Here is a 20076-nt window from a genome sequence, read left to right as displayed (position 1 = left end):
TATGGTTTCATGTATTTTGCTATTGAATATATTTAGAAACAGCCAAATTTGTCCTATTTGTAAGGGAAGTAAAACATGAAAGCTTTCTTTCAGTGAACATTGAGCATCAACAGGTGAGGGGAGGGCAGCAATACTTTACTTTATGCTCTATATAGCAGGAGAAAACTCAGGTCACTCTGGAACTTTCTCTCAACATCTTTTTTAAAGGACTATACGTCACAGTAACAGTACAATGGAAAAGCAGTTTTGTAACCATAATATTTTAAAATGGTGTAGATTGATACGGTAAACTATCCCATGCTTAGTTAAGGATATGCCACTAAACATTTTATGTTAAATAAAATGTTAGGGTTAGGACAACTAGTTACAACACTGAATGCACTTACATTTAGAAGTCATTAAATTGGATAAAATAATGTAACTTAAAATAATTTTTGCTTTCAGCACTTCTACTTAGTTTAAAATTTAGATTTTTTTCTTGATTGTTTTTCTTTGTAGTAAAACATTAAATTGCACAGAACACATGGATAATGGATCTTCATGAAAATTATGAAATTCAGTTTGCCATTCTACTAAGGTTTTGCATGACCCTAGCCCATATGGTAACAAAGCAGAAAGAGATGTTTCCAAACATGAAACTAGGATGAAAAGAAGTCATGAATGAGCATTTACTGTATTATTAGACAAATGTGCCCTTTGTGGCCTGTAGTTTAAATGTGGCAAAGTTACTGCAAAAACATTTTAATAATTTCCCTTTTTTCTTAATTTCTCATCAGTTCTGCTGTAGGAGTGGGTTTCTATGGGAACAGCGAGACCAATGATGGGATCTACCAGCTGACCTACTCTCTCTACAACGTCAATCACACTCTGGATGGTATCAACAGTCGGGTGAGAAAAGCCTGCCAACCTCTGCTCTGCACTCTACCAGATCATAAATATTGAACATGTCATATAGATCAGTATACAGTAGAATAACTCTGCTATCAGTGTTTACTTTTACTTTATAGTAAAATAATCAGTAATATAAGGAGAAAATATATAACTTCTATGAAATGCATTGTCAACATCAGATTTAATTAATTAATTAATAATTAATGGTCTGGTTTTGGAAAGCAGGTTGTACACCTTTTATAGAAATCAGTAAGCTGACCAGGCAATACCAGTGTTACTGTTGTAAAAAATATGAACATAAAATGTGAGTGTGAATGCTTCTTTTATAAATAATAATTTAGATAACAGCAAAGGCATGGCATGGTGGAGGCATCGCTTTACAGCTGGTAAACAACAGAGCCCTTGCTCTGTCCAGAGCAGCACCTCACTGCAGGGGGGTCTGTATCCACCTTTTTGTCACACTAAGGGAATTTAGGTGACTTCTAGTGGAGGATGTGTAAATAGGGATTATTTCTATGAAACTCCTGACCTGTATTCAGGGATGGTATTTTGGAAGCTTAGGGGCAGGAGGAATAGGAATAAGGAGGAAGAGTAAGAAAGCAGCCTTGCAGGAAGCAATAATCGCAAAGAGAAAGAAGAGGATTAACTCCCATCTGCTGTGCATTAATGGATGCTAAGCTGCTCCTCTTTCCATCCCCTGCACTTCTGCTCTCTGTACTCTATGTGTGTATGTATGACATGTCAGAATCATAATCCAGTTAAAGTACTCTTCTACCACATAGTTTATCACTGTGTAGAGAAATTAGTGTCCAAACTGGAATACAATTACTGTCCATGAATTACTAAATGATTTAAGTTTGCATGGTGCTTTTAACTGGGTGTGAAAATAGGAATTTGTGTTTATTATACTGCAGTTCTGATGTTATGTGCTTTCTTACATGAGTTTTGAGCTAGAAAACCTGGAATTATTGACAGTGTGCAACATAAATAAAGACAACTGGCCTTTCCAGTGGATTTTACAGTGGACAAGTAAATTTTAAACACACTTTTCTGAAACTAAAGTATTTTAAATCGCACCCATTACTATATATGGATAACGACATACTGTAGCATCTGGAAATCTCTCACAGTAATCACAGAAAGTACAAAAAAGATGTTTGTGATGGGAAGATCTCAGAGAGACAAATGGAAAGTGTTTGCTTTGTGGCAACACAGGTAAAGGATAGGGTGAGCTCTTTTTCTACAGGTATCCTCTTAAGCAAACAGATTTCTTCTCACTTACAAAAGAAAACACTCTTTGTTTGAAATGTTTTGTCCCCTGGATTATGAAACAATTGGAGTTTTAAACTTAAGGGGAATAACAACCTAGTAAGAAGTATATGATACAGTTTATGCCACGGCCTGGACAGATACTTTAAGAAGGGAGTAAACAGCCAGACCACGAAGATAGCCAAAGCAGTTTTTTTGTGAACAGAAAGTTTATACAATATCTTTTCCATTATATTTTACTTGTTTCCTCTGTCGGAACAAAGCATCTGCTGCTTTTCCACAGTGTTAAATCAAATGAATGAGTCTTTGACTGCAGCTGTAACTGTATACATTGCATATAACATTTTCACTTAACTTCCATCCACCACTCCCAGAAGTTGTTTGTATTAAAATGACAGCTTTTGTCTCCAAGCTACTGCTCTTAGCCAATATTTCTTCAGGCAATTTTGCTTACATATTTCTGGATTTCAGTCATGGACATGAATATAACTATCATGAGATACAATCCTGAATATATACAGAAAGGAAAGTTTAAAAAAAATGTTACCTGTTCTTTAATCTTTTTATTGTAATAGTCATTTAAAAAACATTTGTTGTATTCTTAAAATATTATAATCTTTGCACCATTCCTCTACAAAAACAGAAAACCACAACATCTATAAAGACAATAAGCAGTTAATTTCGGGATTGTTCACTTTACCTGCATTATTAATTCTTGGTATAATGATAACTGTAATAGGCTTCTTGCTGTATAGGTAGTAGAGATGGGATGCAGCTCTAATTTTCTCTACACCCTTTTAGTCGACTCGGGTATCTTTAATTGATTTAATCCTAAAGCATGATATATACCATGGCTGCATGAGAAGAATTAATGCCCCCCAGAGACACAGAGGCTTTCTTGTGTGCAGAACTATAGCCTGCTGCAACTTATTCCACTTACAGAGCTGATGACTTGGATATAGAGCTATCCTATTAAGCTGAAGTTGATCTGAGTAGTGTTTAGTCTTAAATTTAGAGTAATAACAAAAAAGCCTATTGTTTTTTTTTACTGGCCTCAACTGACTTGATTTTCTTTATTTTTTATTTTGTCTTTGAAGCGTTTTTGTTGTTTTTTATGTAATGTATAGAAGTAATTCAATTTTAGCCATCCATTCTGTTGTCATCCCTTCTCCTCAGTTCTTCACCTAGGTTAGTGATTTTCTCTAAGAAGCGTTGACACTGCTCATGGCTTTTAAGGGTTTTCCTATAATGAATTTGACAGGCCGCCTGCGATGTCTCATAGAACGAAAGATTAGATACAGACCATTCTCCCTTTGCTATTGAACGGAGCCTTTGATTGTTCACACGCTTTCTATAATTCAGCCTTGTTTCTCGTATTCAGCTTCACTGCTGCCAGGAAATAATGAGTGAGAGAACATTGCAATCACACTATATCGAAATGTGCGTTTCGAGTTTACAGGAGTGCACACTCTTTTACGTAGTGCTTGCTTTTAAAAGTGAGAGCCTTCTTGTAATTTTTGCAACCATATGATTGCTACTTTCACCATCATAAATACATTCTATTAAATGTCTTTCTTTAGAAACCAGGCTCTAAGTTTTTGATGTTTGTTGAGTTTAAAATGCAGTGATTATTTATTTATTTTTTATTTTTATAGTAATATTGTATATGTCATCCAAAAATTACCAGAGTTAAAGTGGTACTATTCAGCTGTGCATTAGCAGCTGGTGAGACTCATTTACAGCCATGTCCGGTATGGAAAATCTTCCTTATGACCTCCTTTTCTGAGTGGAAAAAGAGCTATAATCCATTTTAAGGGGAGACAGGGCAGTCAAGATTAGGGAAATGTGGACCACCCCCAGCAACTCTCTGATGGATTCAATTTTTCACAGTCAGGCAGAAGGCATGTGGATAAGATTTGAGGCGTTACGGCAGAAACTGTGAGGGATGATGAGCATCGGGGTGGGGAGTAAGAGCAGGTTACTGGCAATTGTACACTCTACCCTTTGTGATTGCTTGAGTAGAGGAAAGGCCTGTAGTATCTTTGCAGCATCTCCACATCCGTAGTCATTCTGTGGACCTACTTAGAAATCATTCTTGGCATCTCTCAGTAAAATTTAATCACTGGTATGATGTTTCTGCAATGTCAAGGAGACAGATAAACTATCTTCCTGAAGGTACATTTTCATAGTGTAGGACTGAACTGTCTCAGCTAAGTTTATTGAATGTGTTAAAGAAATAAAAAGTAATGGAGGGGCTGTCAATCTTTGCAAAGTTTAGAACTCAAACTGAATCGATTTGGTGTTTAATTCTTAAAGTGCCTTTGTGTTGGAGGTAGAGGCACTAATGTGGCTACAACTGATAATACTTTTCCTGATGTTCTTTGAGGAAGAACTGGCATAATAAGACAATGTGTGAGCACATCCTGATGTGACTCTAAGTTGCCTCTGTGCCTTTTCCTCTTATAACTAAAGGGAGACTATGGAGACGTATTGTTAATATTTTGTCATTAATGTTGTGCGACCATTGTACGAAAAGGGCTTTTCGGACAAACATTATTCATTTAATGCTCCACAGGCCAAGATTAATTTGTGTTAAATATGTTGATAACGTAAAAGAGCAGACAATAACTCAATTTCTTTTTCTTTTTTCAAAATGAAAAGTAAACTGTATTTAGTCCATTTAGTTGTGCTTCTTCTTTATCTCATTTCTTATTTAGAGATGTGCAATAACAGGTATTTGCAGTATTACTTACTTGCAATATTTACCTCAATAAAACACAGTTAAAGAGAAATATTATTTATAACATCTCTTTTTAACTCCTATAGTGTATTATTAACCATTTTTAATCTGATTTATTTATAGGTCTGATTTCATCTTAATTTGCTCATCCTGTTGTGTCAGTGTCATTCTATTTTGTCTCTGATTGTCTTCTCTGTAATGGCCTTTCAATTCTATTTTTTCTGCTTGCTTAGGTTGCAGGGGCTCGAAGCAATGTGGAAGCTGGACTTAAACAGCATCTAGAAAGGCTGGATGAGATCTTTGCCACAAGGACTGAGTACCTCCAAGCTTTGCGCTTTCTGCAGCTTATGGTCAACAACATCATCCGTGAGCTGACGGCTCTGCCAGAAATCAGCAAAACCAAGATTGACTTGGCAGCCTTTGCAGACCAGACTGCTTTCATTGAATATTACAGGTAGGTGGAGCTTTACCAGCTCCACTGAGTTCATGGGGATATTTTTACTTTATGTGCTTGCAGATTGAGCAAACATGCTGCTTAGAATGGAGTAGTAGTGGATATACAGGTCCTTCTCAAAATATTAGCATATTGTGATAAAGTTCATTATTTTCCATAATGTAATGATGAAAATTTAACATTCATATATTTTAGATTTATTGCACACTAACTGAAATATTTCAGGTCTTTTATTGTCTTAATACAGATGATTGTGGCATACAGCTCATGAAAACCCAAAATTCCTATCTCACAAAATTAGCATATCATTAAAAGGGTCTCTAAACGAGCTATGAACCTAATCATCTGAATCAACGAGTTAACACCTGCAAAAGATTCCTGAGGCCTTTAAAACTCCCAGCCTGGTTCATCACTCAAAACCCCAATCATGGGTAAGACTGCCGACCTGACTGCTGTCCAGAAGGCCACTATTGACACCCTCAAGTAAGAGGGTAAGACACAGAAAGAAATTTCTGAATGAATAGGCTGTTCCCAGAGTGCTGTATCAAGGCACCTCAGTGGGAAGTCTGTTGGAAGGAAAAAGTGTGGCAGAAAACGCTGCACAACGAGAAGAGGTGACCGGACCCCGAGGAAGATTGTGGAGAAGGGCCGATTCCAGACCTTGGGGGACCTGCGGAAGCAGTGGACTGAGTCTGGAGTAGAAACATCCAGAGCCACCGTGCACAGGCGTGTGCAGGAAATGGGCTACAGGTGCCGCATTCCCCAGGTCAAGCCACTTTTGAACCAGAAACAGCGGCAGAAGCGCCTGACCTGGGCTACAGAGAAGCAGCACTGGACTGTTGCTCAGTGGTCCAAAGTACTTTTCTCGGATGAAAGCAAATTCTGCATGTCATTCGGAAATCAAGGTGCCAGAGTCTGGAGGAAGACTGGGGAGAAGGAAATGCCAAAATGCCAGACGTCCAGTATCAAGTACCCACAGTCAGTGATGGTCTGGGGTGCCGTGTCAGCTGCTGGTGTTGGTCCACTGTGTTTTATCAAGGGCAGGGTCAATGCAGCTAGCTATCAGGAGATTTTGGAGCACTTCATGCTTCCATCTGCTGAAAAGCTTTATGGAGATGAAGATTTCATTTTTCAGCACGACCTGGCACCTGCTCACAGTGCCAAAACCACTGGTAAATGGTTTACTGACCATGGTATCATTGTGCTCAATTGGCCTGCCAACTCTCCTGACCTGAACCCCATAGAGAATCTGTGGGATATTGTGAAGAGAACGTTGAGAGACTCAAGACCCAACACTCTGGATGAGCTAAAGGCCGCTATCGAAGCATCCTGGGCCTCCATAAGACCTAAGCAGTGCCACGGGCTGATTGCCTCCATGCCACGCCGCATTGAAGCAGTCATTTCTGCAAAAGGATTCCCGACCAAGTATTGAGTGCATAAATGTACATGATTATTTGAAGGTTGACGTTTTTTGTATTAAAAATACTTTTCTTTTATAGGTCGGATGAAATATGCTAATTTTGTGAGATAGGAATTTTGGGTTTTCATGAGCTGTATGCCAAAATCATCCGTATTAAGACAATAAAAGACCTGAAATATTTCAGTTAGTGTGCAATGAATCTAAAATATATGAATGTTAAATTTACATCATTGCATTATGGAAAATAATTAACTTTATCACAATATGCTAATATTTTGAGAAGGAGCTGTACAACTAAGGCACAGAGCAGATAGGATTTTATTGATCTCTCCTGAGACACGCAACCCGGAAAAGCCATTTGTCCGGATTGCTAAATAAATGAAAGCTGAAATTGAGCTCATTTTCCAGCATGGAGTTAAGTTCCTACATGTATTCCCTCCCCAGATAATGATGCATGGCAGTGTTTATTTGGTCATAAATGATCTCCATATCCTGAAAATATCTATCTATCTATCTATCTATCTATCTATCTATCTATCTATCTATCTATCTATCTATCTATCTATCTATCTATCTATCTATCTATCTATCTATCTATCTATCTATCTATCTATCTATCTATCTATCTATCTATCTATCTATCTATCTATCTATCTATCTATCTATCTATCTATCTATCTATCTATCTATCTATCTATCTATCTATCTATCTATCTATCTGCATTTGGTAAAATAATTACTCAGTGTTTTTGTTTAATGTGGCTATCTTCAATTGAAAATTAGCCTGGTGTTTCTTTAGTAATACACTTTTTTTATATTTTCAAAACAATAATTTTGCCACTCTCCAAGCTCTCATGTTACAATTTTTTTCATGTAATTATTTTCAACAGGGTTTATCATCTTAAGTTTTACAGTTTCTTTGTATTTACCATTTATATACAGCAAGTGACAGGCAAAGTCATGACAAAAATGGCCCAAATTGTTTAACATATTTTCTTGACACACTTTGTCCAAGAAAATGTTTTATTTAAAACATAATTAATAAAATGTTTTATCACTAATATTTTAGTTACATTTTTACCTGTGAAGTGATTGTCGTAGTTAAGTGATTTGCATGAGACACACTGCCCTGCCTACTCTGCTGGCTAAAAGCATTAGACATAGTTAACCTGAAACCTTTTTTTTCCAAAAGATAAGTATCCCTGCTTTATAGTAGTGGTGTGCACAAACAAGATTGTTGTACTACTATTTATTGCACCTCATATTACATTTTGTGCCTTTTGTGCTATCCCTGCTATTGTTTATGTAAACAAATATAAGTCATTTATTAATTCCATATATAATGCAAATATTTATTGAATCAAAATTGTGTTTCTCTTGTAAGATGTTATTAATGAAAGTTCTACTAATGTTAAAAGATCAAACACTAAGAACTGGCGCGGCATATGTTACATCTTTTGATGCCCAAGACACAAGAGGACTTGCCTACAAAGTCAGTGTGACTCCATGGGCAGCAATGTCTGCCCACCAGTCTGTGTTTAGTGTCCATAGTAACCAACTGTTGTGCTGGGGGATTTTGCCACTACATGAGCTATTGATTTAGGTCTTAACACAGGTATGCGTTTATCGTATTCTGTATTTGAATACGGGTTTCGCAGGAAACTATTTGCTTTGCAATCTATATTCAAGGAAATTAGCTACCAGCATCACTAGGGATGGGAGAAATAAACTTAAAATTGTTAGAGTATTTTGCTGTATTTATTGCAGATAAAAATGGAGATTAAAAAGTATTAAAATAACTCATACCAGCCATTTTTGGCAACAAAATACTGCTCTTACAATAATCCAAACGTACCTGTTGTTAAATAGCCAGGTACATTAAGTAGGGAAGTGTAACACCAAAGAGCACACAATAACTGAATTTAATCACATTTTTAAATATACATGTATATTCATTTTTTCTGTCACGAAGCCAACAGTGGAACAAATTGTGAAACTAACAATCCCAACAGTACTATTAGTTTTTGGGGTTCATACACATAAATTAGATGTTATTTGTCACGATAAATCACAGTTCTTATCATATTAAAAAAATTTTCTTAATGACTGTAAATAGTACAACAATTACCAATAGAGACTGTGTACATGCTGCATATTGACTTGATGAAAAAAATCCATCCTATTATCTAGGTGACGAACAAAAAAGAAGTAATGGAGCATCTCCTTCAAAATAAGGCATTTAATATCTTCCATAAATCACTGGAGGTTATGTTATCTCAATTGATAACAAACAGCAACAACAAAAAAAACTTTAAAGCATGGTGCCAAAATTAAGACTAACTTTCTAGGAATGAGGCCGTTTTACAATTCTTGAATGTCAAATCAATTGCTAGAACCTCAAATCTGCTAGATAATTGACGCTTGTGCACAATTGAATGTTCACACATATATCACAATTTATTTTGGAATAAATAAAGCAGTGAAGACCATCAGTTATAGAAAACTTCATTTACTGCATCACTTATTGGGTATTTTAATTTATCTTGACTGTTTTGGGGAATAAATAAGTAGGTAATGGAGTTAACAGATTTTGATTTTTTTTTCTAAATAAATAGAAATGTGAATGGCAGATTTATCTGAACATATACATTTCCATTTTTCTGTATACCTTCTTCTGTATCATTTATATAAATGCTTAGTATTTCTAATACCTTACATTCCAAGTAAAGCACATTCAACCATCCAAATAACACACATTGTACTATTAGTGCTGAAACCTCCCAATATCAATTTCACAAACCACTCCGCATGGCTCCACATGGCGTGTACTTTCTGTACCAACTCCGGATTTTCCTTTAGACCACAGTTATCTGACACTGATCCCCTGGGTTTTGATTGGATTGTATGTGGCTATTGAACAGCCTGCAGCAGAGTTTTATTGAACAGAAAATGTTACAGCAATATACTTGGAAAAAAATAACACTGTTCTGTTTTTCGAGCATCATATTTTTCTCTGCTCTCACTTTGAATTCAGTTACATCTGTAGCAGGTGCTTCAGTCGTTCTGCTTTCACAGACAAAGTAAAAGTTCACAGCCTTCATTCATTTACAGCCTTCTGTGAGTAAAGTAATGGTAATGGTTTATTGAGTCAAGAGTACCTCTTCACTTCTTTGTGAGCAGGGGTGAATCATATTCTCCACTAGTAATAGAGCATAGAATGCATGCCATAGTTTATACTTCACATTATCTTGCAAATTTGCCTGTTTGAGTCCCATCCTGAACATCCATGTTTTCGACATAAATGTAGCATGTTGCTGAGCCATTGGGTGTTGAGAATAATTCATATAAACTTGCTTGGCTGGTCAGAACCGCATATATGCACACTCGCACTACAAGCTGTAGCTCAGCGATAGCCATTCTTGTGAAGGACATTTTCAGAAGAGAATGAAAAATTAATGTCTATGGATTGGTAGTGTTCAATTATTAAGCCTAACAAGCTGGAAATTACCTGAAACAGACAGGCTCTAACTAGGAGATAGGAGTGCTGGTAGAAGACGCATACAGACATCTCACACCTCATTTCAAACCAATGTCTGGCCAGCACTTGCTGATATTGTTTGTGTGTGAAAGGTAACGATGGAGCTTGTTACTGATGCAACACTCTCTTGTCTTATAGATGGCTGACTTATCTGCTGCTGCTGATCCTTGATCTGGTCATCTGCTTGGTCATGTGCTTGGGGATAGCTAAGCATTCTCAATGTCTGCTGATCACGTAGGTACCATAAATTTGAACTTTTATCTCAGTCTAAGACTGTATTCTTGGTGGTGGGGGGGGGGATTGTCTAATTAGCTGATTGAAAATAGTTTTAGATTAAAAAACTGAATGAAATTGACACAGACAGTGCAGTAATGCTTGGTTCTTCATATCTGGGCCAGTGATTCAAACCAGCAATGATGTGCAAATCCTCATTTCAGACTCCCCATCCCATTTGCCCAATTTAGTGCAACCTACGTGTCAGTGTTAGCAGATGATGCTCAGGATCGCTATTCACATCCCTCTCTAATGGGCCCCCACTAATGCCTATTGATCGGCTGAGAAGGATAAGACTGCTCCCTTAACTAATTATTAAGTGCTCTCAGGATGCTTTATTGGTGCTTTCAAGAGGGTCCGAAGAGTGAGTCGGTGCAGCAGAGCCCTCCTTAGCCTTTTTATATCCATCACTGGGCAATTTTTTCCTCCTTTTACATCGCTTATCTACCCCACACTCAGAGCACTTTCTCTAGCTTTAAAAATCTTGTTAATAGTTGGAAGCTTTTCTGCAGTGGTTTCTTTTTGCAACTCTTCAGTATTAAAACCTTATTAAAGTTGTCAGTCTTTAGGTCTGAATAAAACTAGAGACTACCATCAGCCTCCCTGACACTTTATGGTGGTTGGCAGCCAACAGATTTCGACTGGAGCCTGTATGACTGATATTACAGGAGCTCCATTAAGTAGAAAGTTAGTTACTATAGTTTTTTGTTGAGGCTAATCTGTTGTGCACCAACATTTCGTGTTATTAAAACAAAGTATAGATTTATAGATTTTTGTATAAATCCTTCTATAATGTCTATATTTCGCCTTCACAATTACAGTCTCCATAAAACTGCTCTTATTTTCTCCAGAATCATTGGTTTTGTGGTACTATCCTTGATTCTAAGCTGGGCTTCACTAGGAACTGGCACTGCGACAGCTGTGGTGAGTAATGTAAGCACATCTTTAAAAACAAAAAAACAAAAAAACATTGATCCTATTAAGTTTATTGTACAGCTATTCTTACCTCATATTTATTTTATTTGTCTCATGTTGTTCATTCTAAGGTGGGGTTCTGTCAAAAAACCTCTTTACCAACATTCAAACATGTTGACTTCTTGAAAAGTGGCTGCGTAGTTTATGATAAGCTCTTTTCTAAGGTCAGCCACACAGTAAGCTGATTACGAATCTCAAACCCTGCTGTAAACGAAGGAGCTTTCTTGCTTTAATTGTTGCTTCTGCTTTCTTCGAAATCTTCCACTGCCTTTGCTTGTTTTTCTCCTTCTCCTTCAAGTTTCTTTATTTTTGACAGATTTTTCTATCTTAGCAGTTCTACAACATGTGTTCAAAGCATGTGTGGTTAATGGTGCTCATATTAGGGACACCGTCGGAGGTCTAGGAGATAACTTTTTGCTTCATGCCTTCCCTATCCCTTATGTCCATGGCAGGCTAACCTGTGTATCCTGTGTATTGTCCCTCAGGGACGGACAATTCGTCAGCTGTTTCAAGAAAAAAAAGTCTGCCAAATACTGGTTTTAATTCCAAAATTACCTTTTGTAGGGGTGGGACTATAGCTCCAGGAGATTCTTTTTAGGCTTTCAGAGGTGTACAAAGTCTGGTCAGGGGCTGATTTGTGGTAATCCTCTAGGCGGTACTGTAGATACATTCTACCTTGGGGACGCTGTGGCTCTTGCTGTAACTGGTGGGTTGCCAGTTTGAACGCCCGCTCTGTCCATGTCAGTCAGTCAGTCTGTGGCGCCTGTGTATGGCTCTGCTGTCGGTGAGCCCCAGAGCAGCTGTGGCTACATGGTAGCTCACCAATGTCAGTGTGTGAATGCGTGTATGAATGGGTGAAAGACTGATTGTAGTGTGAAGCGCTTTTAGGTCTCTGTGGACTTGATAAAGCGCTATATAAGTTCAGGCCATTTACCATTTTACCATTACCTTGCCTACCTAATTTCCTATCTATGGATATATGTTTGAGGTTGAATAAAAAAAAAATAAACATTTAGATTAGCCGCAGATCAGGTGAAGAATGTCAAATGTAGAGCATCATTTATTGAAATGGTGTAATTTTAAAATTCGTTATACTGCCAAATCTTTTCAATTTAGTTCAGTTCAGTTTTATTGATATAGCGCCAATTCACAACACATGTCATCTGAAGGCACTTCACAAAGTCAATTCAAGCGAATCATACAGATTTCAAGTCAGGTACATACACTCACCGGCCACTTTATTAGGTGCACCTTGCTAGTACCGGGTTGGACCCCCTTTTGCCTTCAGAACTGCCTTAATCCTTTGTGGCATAGATTCAACAAGGTACTGGAAACATTCCTCAGAGAGTTTGGTCCATATTGACATGATAGCATCACACAGATGCTGCAGATTTGTCGGCTGCACATCCATGATGCGAATCTCCTGTTCCACCACATCCCAAAGGTGCTCTATTGGATTGAGATCTGGTGACTGTGGAGACCATTTGAGTCCAGTGAACTCATTGTCATGTTCAAGAAACCAGTCTGAGATGATTTGTGCTTTAAGATATGGCGCGTTATCCTTCTGGAAGTAACCATCAGAAGATGGGTACATTGTGGTCATAAAGGGATGGACATGGTCAGCAACAAGACTCAGGTAGGCTGTGGCGTTGACACGATGCTCAATTGGTACAAAGGGGCCCAAAGTATGCCAAGAAAATATCCCCCACACCATTACACCACCACCAGCCTGAACCGTTGATACAAGGCAGGATAGATCCATGCTTTCATTTTGTTGACGCCAAATTCTGACCCTACCATCCGAATGTCACAGCAGAAATTGAGACTCATCAGACCAGGCAACGTTTTTCCAATATTCTATTGTCCAATTTTGGTGAGCCTGTGCAAATTGTAGCCTCAGTTTCCTGTTCTTAGCTGACAGGAGTGGCACCCGGTGTGGTCTTCTGCTGCTGTAGCCCATCCGCCTCAAGGTTCAAAGTGTTGTGCGTTCAGAGATGCTCTTCTGCATGCCTTGGTTGTAATGAGTGGTTATTTTAGTAACTGTTGCCTTTCTATCAGCTCAAACCAGTCTGGCCATTCTCTTTTGACCTCTGGCATCAACAAAGCATTTGCGCCCACAGAACTGCCGCTCACTGGATATTTTCTCTTTTTCGGACCATTCTCTGTAAACCCTAGAAATGGTAGTGCGTGAAAATCCCAGTAGATCAGCAGTTTCTGAAATACTCAGACCAGCCCGTCTGGCACCAACAACCATGCCATGTTCAAAGTCACTTAAATCACCTTTCTTCCCCATTCTGATGCTCTGTTTGAACTGCAGCAGATTGTCTTGACCATGTCTACATGCCTAAATGCATTGAGTTGCTGCCACTTGATTAACTGATAAGAAATTTTCGTTAACAAGCAGTTGGACAGGTGTACCTAATAAAGTGGCCGGTGAGTGTACATTCTAATCAATCCTAACTGGTGCGGTCAGATGCAGTTATCTCTTCAAATTGGTTAAAACGTTTTTCTATCTAAGGAAACCCAGAAGATTGCATCGAGTTAGTGACTTGTAGCAGTCACTCCTCCTGGATGAGCATGTAGCAAAGTCACTGGCATTGACTTCGCAGCAATCCCTCATACTGCGCATGCATGTAGCGACAGTGGAGAGGAAAAACTTAATTTTAACAGGAAGAAACCTCCAGCAGAACCAGGCAATCTACATCCTCCAGTAAAAAATAAAAATAAAAAATGGTTCTCAATACCAAGGAGCACCAGCCTTCTGTTATTTGACAGTTTTTTAGATAAAGATGGTCAAAACTCTTTGGTACTGAATAAAACATAGTTTTCTGTTCTCAAGGGAAGCGCCTAGGCCATGTTTAGTGCGACTTTGACTTTCTATCTCCAAGTTATAACAACAATATATTTTGTGGTGAGAGGTCAAAGTTTGGGGTCTGGCCCTGCCCACGTCCTTCAGTGAAAACGTAGGGTTTTGATCACTTTTAATCACCCAAGTTCAAAACTCCTAGGAGACATTTATTAACATGTGTAAAACATCAAAATAGTGGCCTTAAATTAAAATAACCAACCTCCAGTTGGGATTTGAACATGCTTCCAACAGACTTTTGTGTTTGTCCTTTAGAGTTCTAGATATGTATCAGTTTTCATAGCTTTATGTAAAGCGGGCCAGAGGAACTGCACTGTTGGGGTGTTATGGAGCATTTTCTATCGCAACATTAATACTCTGAATTTTCATCCACGCTGACTCATGTATAGTATTCCTTGAGTTTTTGTTAATGTTTCAACTTCCAAAATCATTTGGCAAAATAAGTGAAAAAAAATAACTGGAAGAATAAACTGTTCTGAATAGCACCGCTCAGGCCGAATTATTCTCCATAAACAAAAAACTGAAAACATCTCCTATGGCTTCTGTTGATTCTCATCAATATGAACCATTACACAATATTTTTTTAAAATGTCCCTGCAATGACGCCTCTGAGCTGTCAGGTCAAGATGATCCAAAATAGGTGGGTACAGTTTGTTTGTGCTGAGTAGCTTTCATCTGTTTTGCTGTGACATAACAGGTGAACTGAGCTGAATTTAACAAATAATTATCCTCATCAGTTAGTCATCTTTTTGGCATTCTTGTATATCAGATATGCAGATGAATTAAATTTAGTGTTAATGGTTTTTTCTGGTGGCAGGATCAGCTTACATTAAAAAAAATAATGTTCTCAAATGTAGGCCAGTATGCAAAATGAGCAAATAAACCTGTTGCACCTGCACATCATTAGTTTTAGAAACAAAATCATGTTTTTTTCAGAGGAAGCATGATGATGGTGTCCTAGAAAATCCTCAGATTCATACATATTTGATGAGAAGGAGCATAAACAAAATGTCCCTACCAGTATAATGAGACGGAGATGCAGGGCAACATCCCGACAGTGCCTGGCTTGAAAACAGATGTCATATGATTGGGGCAAGGTTATGCTTCACACAGATGTTTGGATGTTTGGTTTTCTTTTATGGATACAAGAGGTTGCTGTAAAATGTGCTTGTATTTGAAGAAACAGTGACGTTTTGTGTCTCATTTGGTAATGCTACATTCAGGTTGCACAGTGGGGATTTGCATTAAGTTCTTTGGTTCAAATCTCGCCTATCCAGTCCTCTCTGCATAGGTTTTCTGTGGTACTCTGACTTCCTTTCACATACCAGCATTATTTATGTCAGAGTAAAACCAATAAACCAGTCACTTTCTGGGCTATCTGCATGGGTCAGCTGCTTAACAAACATGTAGCTCCTACCTCGACCATTATGCAGTTCTTTAGAAATCTGTCTGTCCATGTTTTACATTACCAGAAATGTATCCAAACTGCTCAGTTTGTCTTTTCTGTAAGTGAGGGAAAGGGTAGAAGCCTTTTTCATGTAGCTGACCAGCAGTGTGAACTAATAGCTGGGGGGAAGGCAGCATTACTTTGGTCTCCATACATCTGGAAAACTCTCACCACTCAGGCACATTTCATCCATCTCATAAAAAGCGTTTTAAACTCTAACAATTGTATGACAAATGTTTTTGCAGTTTTAAAATTGTACCTTCTTAAAACCTCAGTGTAACTTGATATGGATTACTGGCCTATACCGACAATGAAGCGGGTTCTCGGGTTTTTGGATTTAATCGTAAGTAAGCATGATATAATATCTACATCTGTATAGGGATATTACTTTAGTTCAGCGGAGATTGAAAGAGAATGAAAACAAACATATCTTTGCTCTTAACAGAAATAAACTTTGGAATAATCAATGATAAAATATTCAATAAACACAATAATGCAAATCTTATAACCACAGAGAGAGAAGACTGTCACTGTAGTATCAAGCCAAAAATAATTTTAGTTTGCCAAAATTTTGGCCTGTTGATCAGTAGGTGGTGTTTCCACATGTGATGATCATTTATCTGGAAACCTAACCTCCTCTATAGGAGGTTAGGTTTCCAGATAAGTTTCTTACAAAGATGGATTAAGGTAAGAAGTGAACTTGCTTTGTAATACTCCAAATCCCGACCTGAACCTGAAGTTACCTCCGTGAGCCACTAATCCTGCTTCGTAGTACAGGCCTCAGGTGACAGTTGGGATCGACTCCTGGCCTTCCATGACAGTGAACAGCACAACCAGGGTATCGAAAAGGACTGAATAATGTAGAAAAATTGTAAATTGTAAAATGTAAATTAACAGTCAGCATCAACGAGTGAAGTGGGTTGCTAAATTGTCAGTAAATATATTTCATCTATTTGTCATAAATAATAAGGTGAGACTTTTCGACCACAATTTTGTCTTAAAGTCATTGAGAGACTGATTCATACACTTACAGTCATGGTGAAAGTACACACCCGTTAAATTCAGAGGGATTTTGGAGAATCCTTACTTCTGTTGCTTCAAGTTTATCTTGTTTAATAACTATTGATGTGTTTTTTGTTTGGTGCTTTTGGACACTTCTGGTTAACATTTAAGGATTTTAGAACTACTGAAGAGCTAATTTTATTTTGTGTTAAAACCTTAGAAATATTTCAGTTTGCCTTCTTTTTACTATTACTGTAAATACCTTTGCAGATATTTAATTTGATGGGGTTGTTTTTGATCAGTCATTATTACACATGATAGCATCATTGGAAATGTGTCTGAAAAAAAAATGCATTGAGTTTGTATTTTTCCAAGATAGAGAAAAACATAAACTGAATACAAATTAGAACATGTTACTATATACTTTAAAATGCGTAAATCCTTCTGTTATATTTCACTTATATCTTACAATCTAAACTAAACCTACATACTTTTAAAATACTGGTTCATGACAACATACACAAAGTGCAGAAACAAAAAATATTATTAAAGTAAATGATTTTGTTTTGAGTATGACTTTACATCCATCTTGTACATATGTTGTTGGTTTATGTTTTGTTTTCATCTCTCCTTTCTAAGTCGCTCTATCTGTGTGTGTGTCTGTGTATTGCATCACTTGTTGGTAGAATCAAAGGACGTCTGCTCCCTGTCATGTCCTTTTGAGCCTACTTCACAGTGACAAGTTGGAAAGAAAGACACCTCTTGATGGTGACTGACATTTACAACAGTGGACATATTTGAAATAGATGGGTGTTTGATCCTGAATGATAACAGGTTCCTGGTTGCCTTTGAGATTTATCGGTGTCAATGGAGCCCAGCTGTTAAATATGTACATGTGGTGGAAGACGTTCTAGACATTCAGAAAACCATGCTGTTGCATGGTGATGAAGCGAAAATGCCGTTGGTCCGTGTGTGTGCACATTAACCTTTCTGCGTGGATGGGTCAGAGATTGTGGAAAAAACGTGACTAGTTTTCATCCATGATTAGCAAAGCACAGCACTGTTGAAGCCTATTTCTACACAGTAATGTTTTCTTATGCTCTCTAGAAATAGTTATCCATATACATATGTAGGAAGATCAGGGTTAAAATAGTTGAATAGAAACTGATGCATAGTTGCAAAGCACTAAGGTGAGGAAATTCTGAAAACCAAAACGGTTTTCTTGCAGAGATTGTCTGTTATACCTCCCCTGTCCCCCTGAATTTAGTTTTGTGTTGCTTCACAAATTTGGGCATGCACCTTATGTGATTTGTAATGCATTTACTTCAGTCTTGCATGCTTGTAATGTGTTATTGTTTTCTCCCAGGGCACAAGCGACTTCTGTGTGTCTCCAAATAAATTCATTGTTAACCAAACTAAGGATTTCCTCACTGCAGGTAATTTATCACTAAAGACAGAATTGCACAGACACCAGTTCTTGTCACTGAACATTAAGGCCCAATACTAACCTTCCTGTTTCTCTCACCTTGCAGATGTTGCACACTATTATTTGTTCTGCAGTCCAAATCTACAAAACCCCTTCCAGCAGGTATTGACCAAATGTTCTGGCTGTCTTCTTATCCATGTAGTCATTTCCAATAAATCACACAAGTAAATATATTACAGTTTTTGAAAGGTGTGCTATTTCTAATTAGATGCAAGTATTTTTTTAGGAACCCCTACATGATAAAAACAGTTCAGGACAAAGGGTTACTTATCTTAATTTGCAAGTATCAGAACAATGTGTTTTTTGTCTTGTGTATAACTTATACTTTCGGTACTTTGATCTTTTTGGTGTACGGTCAGGCCCAGAATTATTCATACCACTGGCAGTTTGACATTTAAAAATTAACAATCAAGCAGGAAGTTTGCTTGTGATAGCAAATGAAACAGGCATCTCTCTAAAAATAACAAAAACAATGTAAAATTAGTTAATTATCAATTTTTGAAAAATATTTTATTAAATACTTTATTTAGTCCTGCATTTTAAGCAAAGATTTGCACACAAAAAATGTTTAATTAGTTATTGAATGTTTACTGAGTACTTTAATATGGCCTTAACAGGATTGTGAAGGAAATCCTGTTCAAGAGGTTGGGGAAGATACACAAGGTGTGCACTGTGGCTGGAGTCAGTGCTTTAGGAACTTAACACAGGTGTTTTCAGGACATGGGTTACAACTTTTTCATTCCTGTTTTTAAGCCAAAACCATCTTATCCGGGCAAAGAAGTAAAAGCACTGGACTGTTGCAATTCATCTTTCTGTGTCATAACAGATTTTGTGAAGATACTAATTTAATTTTTTAGCAGTGCTCGGCACCTGCTCACACTGTCAAAAGTACCAGTACCTTTAAGCTCATGATGATCATGGTGTTACTGTGCTTGACTGGACAGCAAACTTACCTCACCAAAATTATCAAAGGGAAGATGAGAAACACCAGACCCAACAATGGGGACAAACTGAAGGCCCATATTAAAGTAACCAGGGCTTCCTTAACACATTAGTAGAGTCACAAGCTGATTGCCTCCAAGACACACTGCATTGATGCAGTAATTCATGCAAACAAAACCCTGACCAAAAATGGATTGCATACATTGGTACATGGACTTCTCAGCCAGACAACATTTCTGTGTTAAGAACCCTTATTTTATTTTATTTTAATTTGTTTACCAGAAATTAAATTTTGGGTCTCTATTAGGTTTAAATCATAATCATCTAAATTAACAGAAGTAAATCATTAAAATATATTATGTGTACATAAAGAATAATGCATAATAATATAATGATAAATAGATAAATAAATTATATAATATATACTATATATATATTATATAAATTTTGCATAGAGTTTTGTATTGAGTTGAATTGCTGAAATAAATTTTTTATGATATTCTAAGTTATTAAGATGCAGCATTTGAAGTGTATTTGCTATTCACCTCTTTTAAAAGAGTTTTCAATGAAACATTTATATTCCTTTCATGTTCCTAAAAAGGTAACTGGATGTGTTTAAAATGCTGATCCATTGCAATCCTCCCCCAAATAATAATAACAACAGAAATGCTGTGCATTCTCATTAAAGCTTGTTCAATATTGCAGCTTTGAAACTGAACAGCTGCTATTCAGAAACTGATCATTTTCAAGGCAAATCAGACTGAGTCATAAAA

The 20076-nt window shown here is 37.3% G+C and overlaps 1 protein-coding gene across 1 annotated transcript in view; it reads left to right on the top strand.

The window, feature by feature from the left end:
- Window positions 1–20076, top strand: part of LOC124862433 (protein tweety homolog 2-like) — a 49897-nt gene that overhangs the window by 24398 nt on the left and 5423 nt on the right. Inside the window, exons 3-8 of the mRNA XM_047356330.1 lie at window positions 777–888; window positions 5134–5354; window positions 10451–10546; window positions 11437–11509; window positions 18242–18311; window positions 18408–18463. Coding sequence (XP_047212286.1) covers window positions 777–888; window positions 5134–5354; window positions 10451–10546; window positions 11437–11509; window positions 18242–18311; window positions 18408–18463 — 628 coding nt within the window. The remainder of the gene's footprint in view (window positions 1–776; window positions 889–5133; window positions 5355–10450; window positions 10547–11436; window positions 11510–18241; window positions 18312–18407; window positions 18464–20076) is intronic.

This window comes from Girardinichthys multiradiatus, chromosome X, assembly GCF_021462225.1.
Source record: "Girardinichthys multiradiatus isolate DD_20200921_A chromosome X, DD_fGirMul_XY1, whole genome shotgun sequence".
NCBI lineage: Eukaryota > Metazoa > Chordata > Actinopteri > Cyprinodontiformes > Goodeidae > Girardinichthys > Girardinichthys multiradiatus.
The sequence above is the reverse complement of the archived record's forward strand: the minus strand, read 5'-3'. Positions and strand labels throughout refer to the sequence as shown.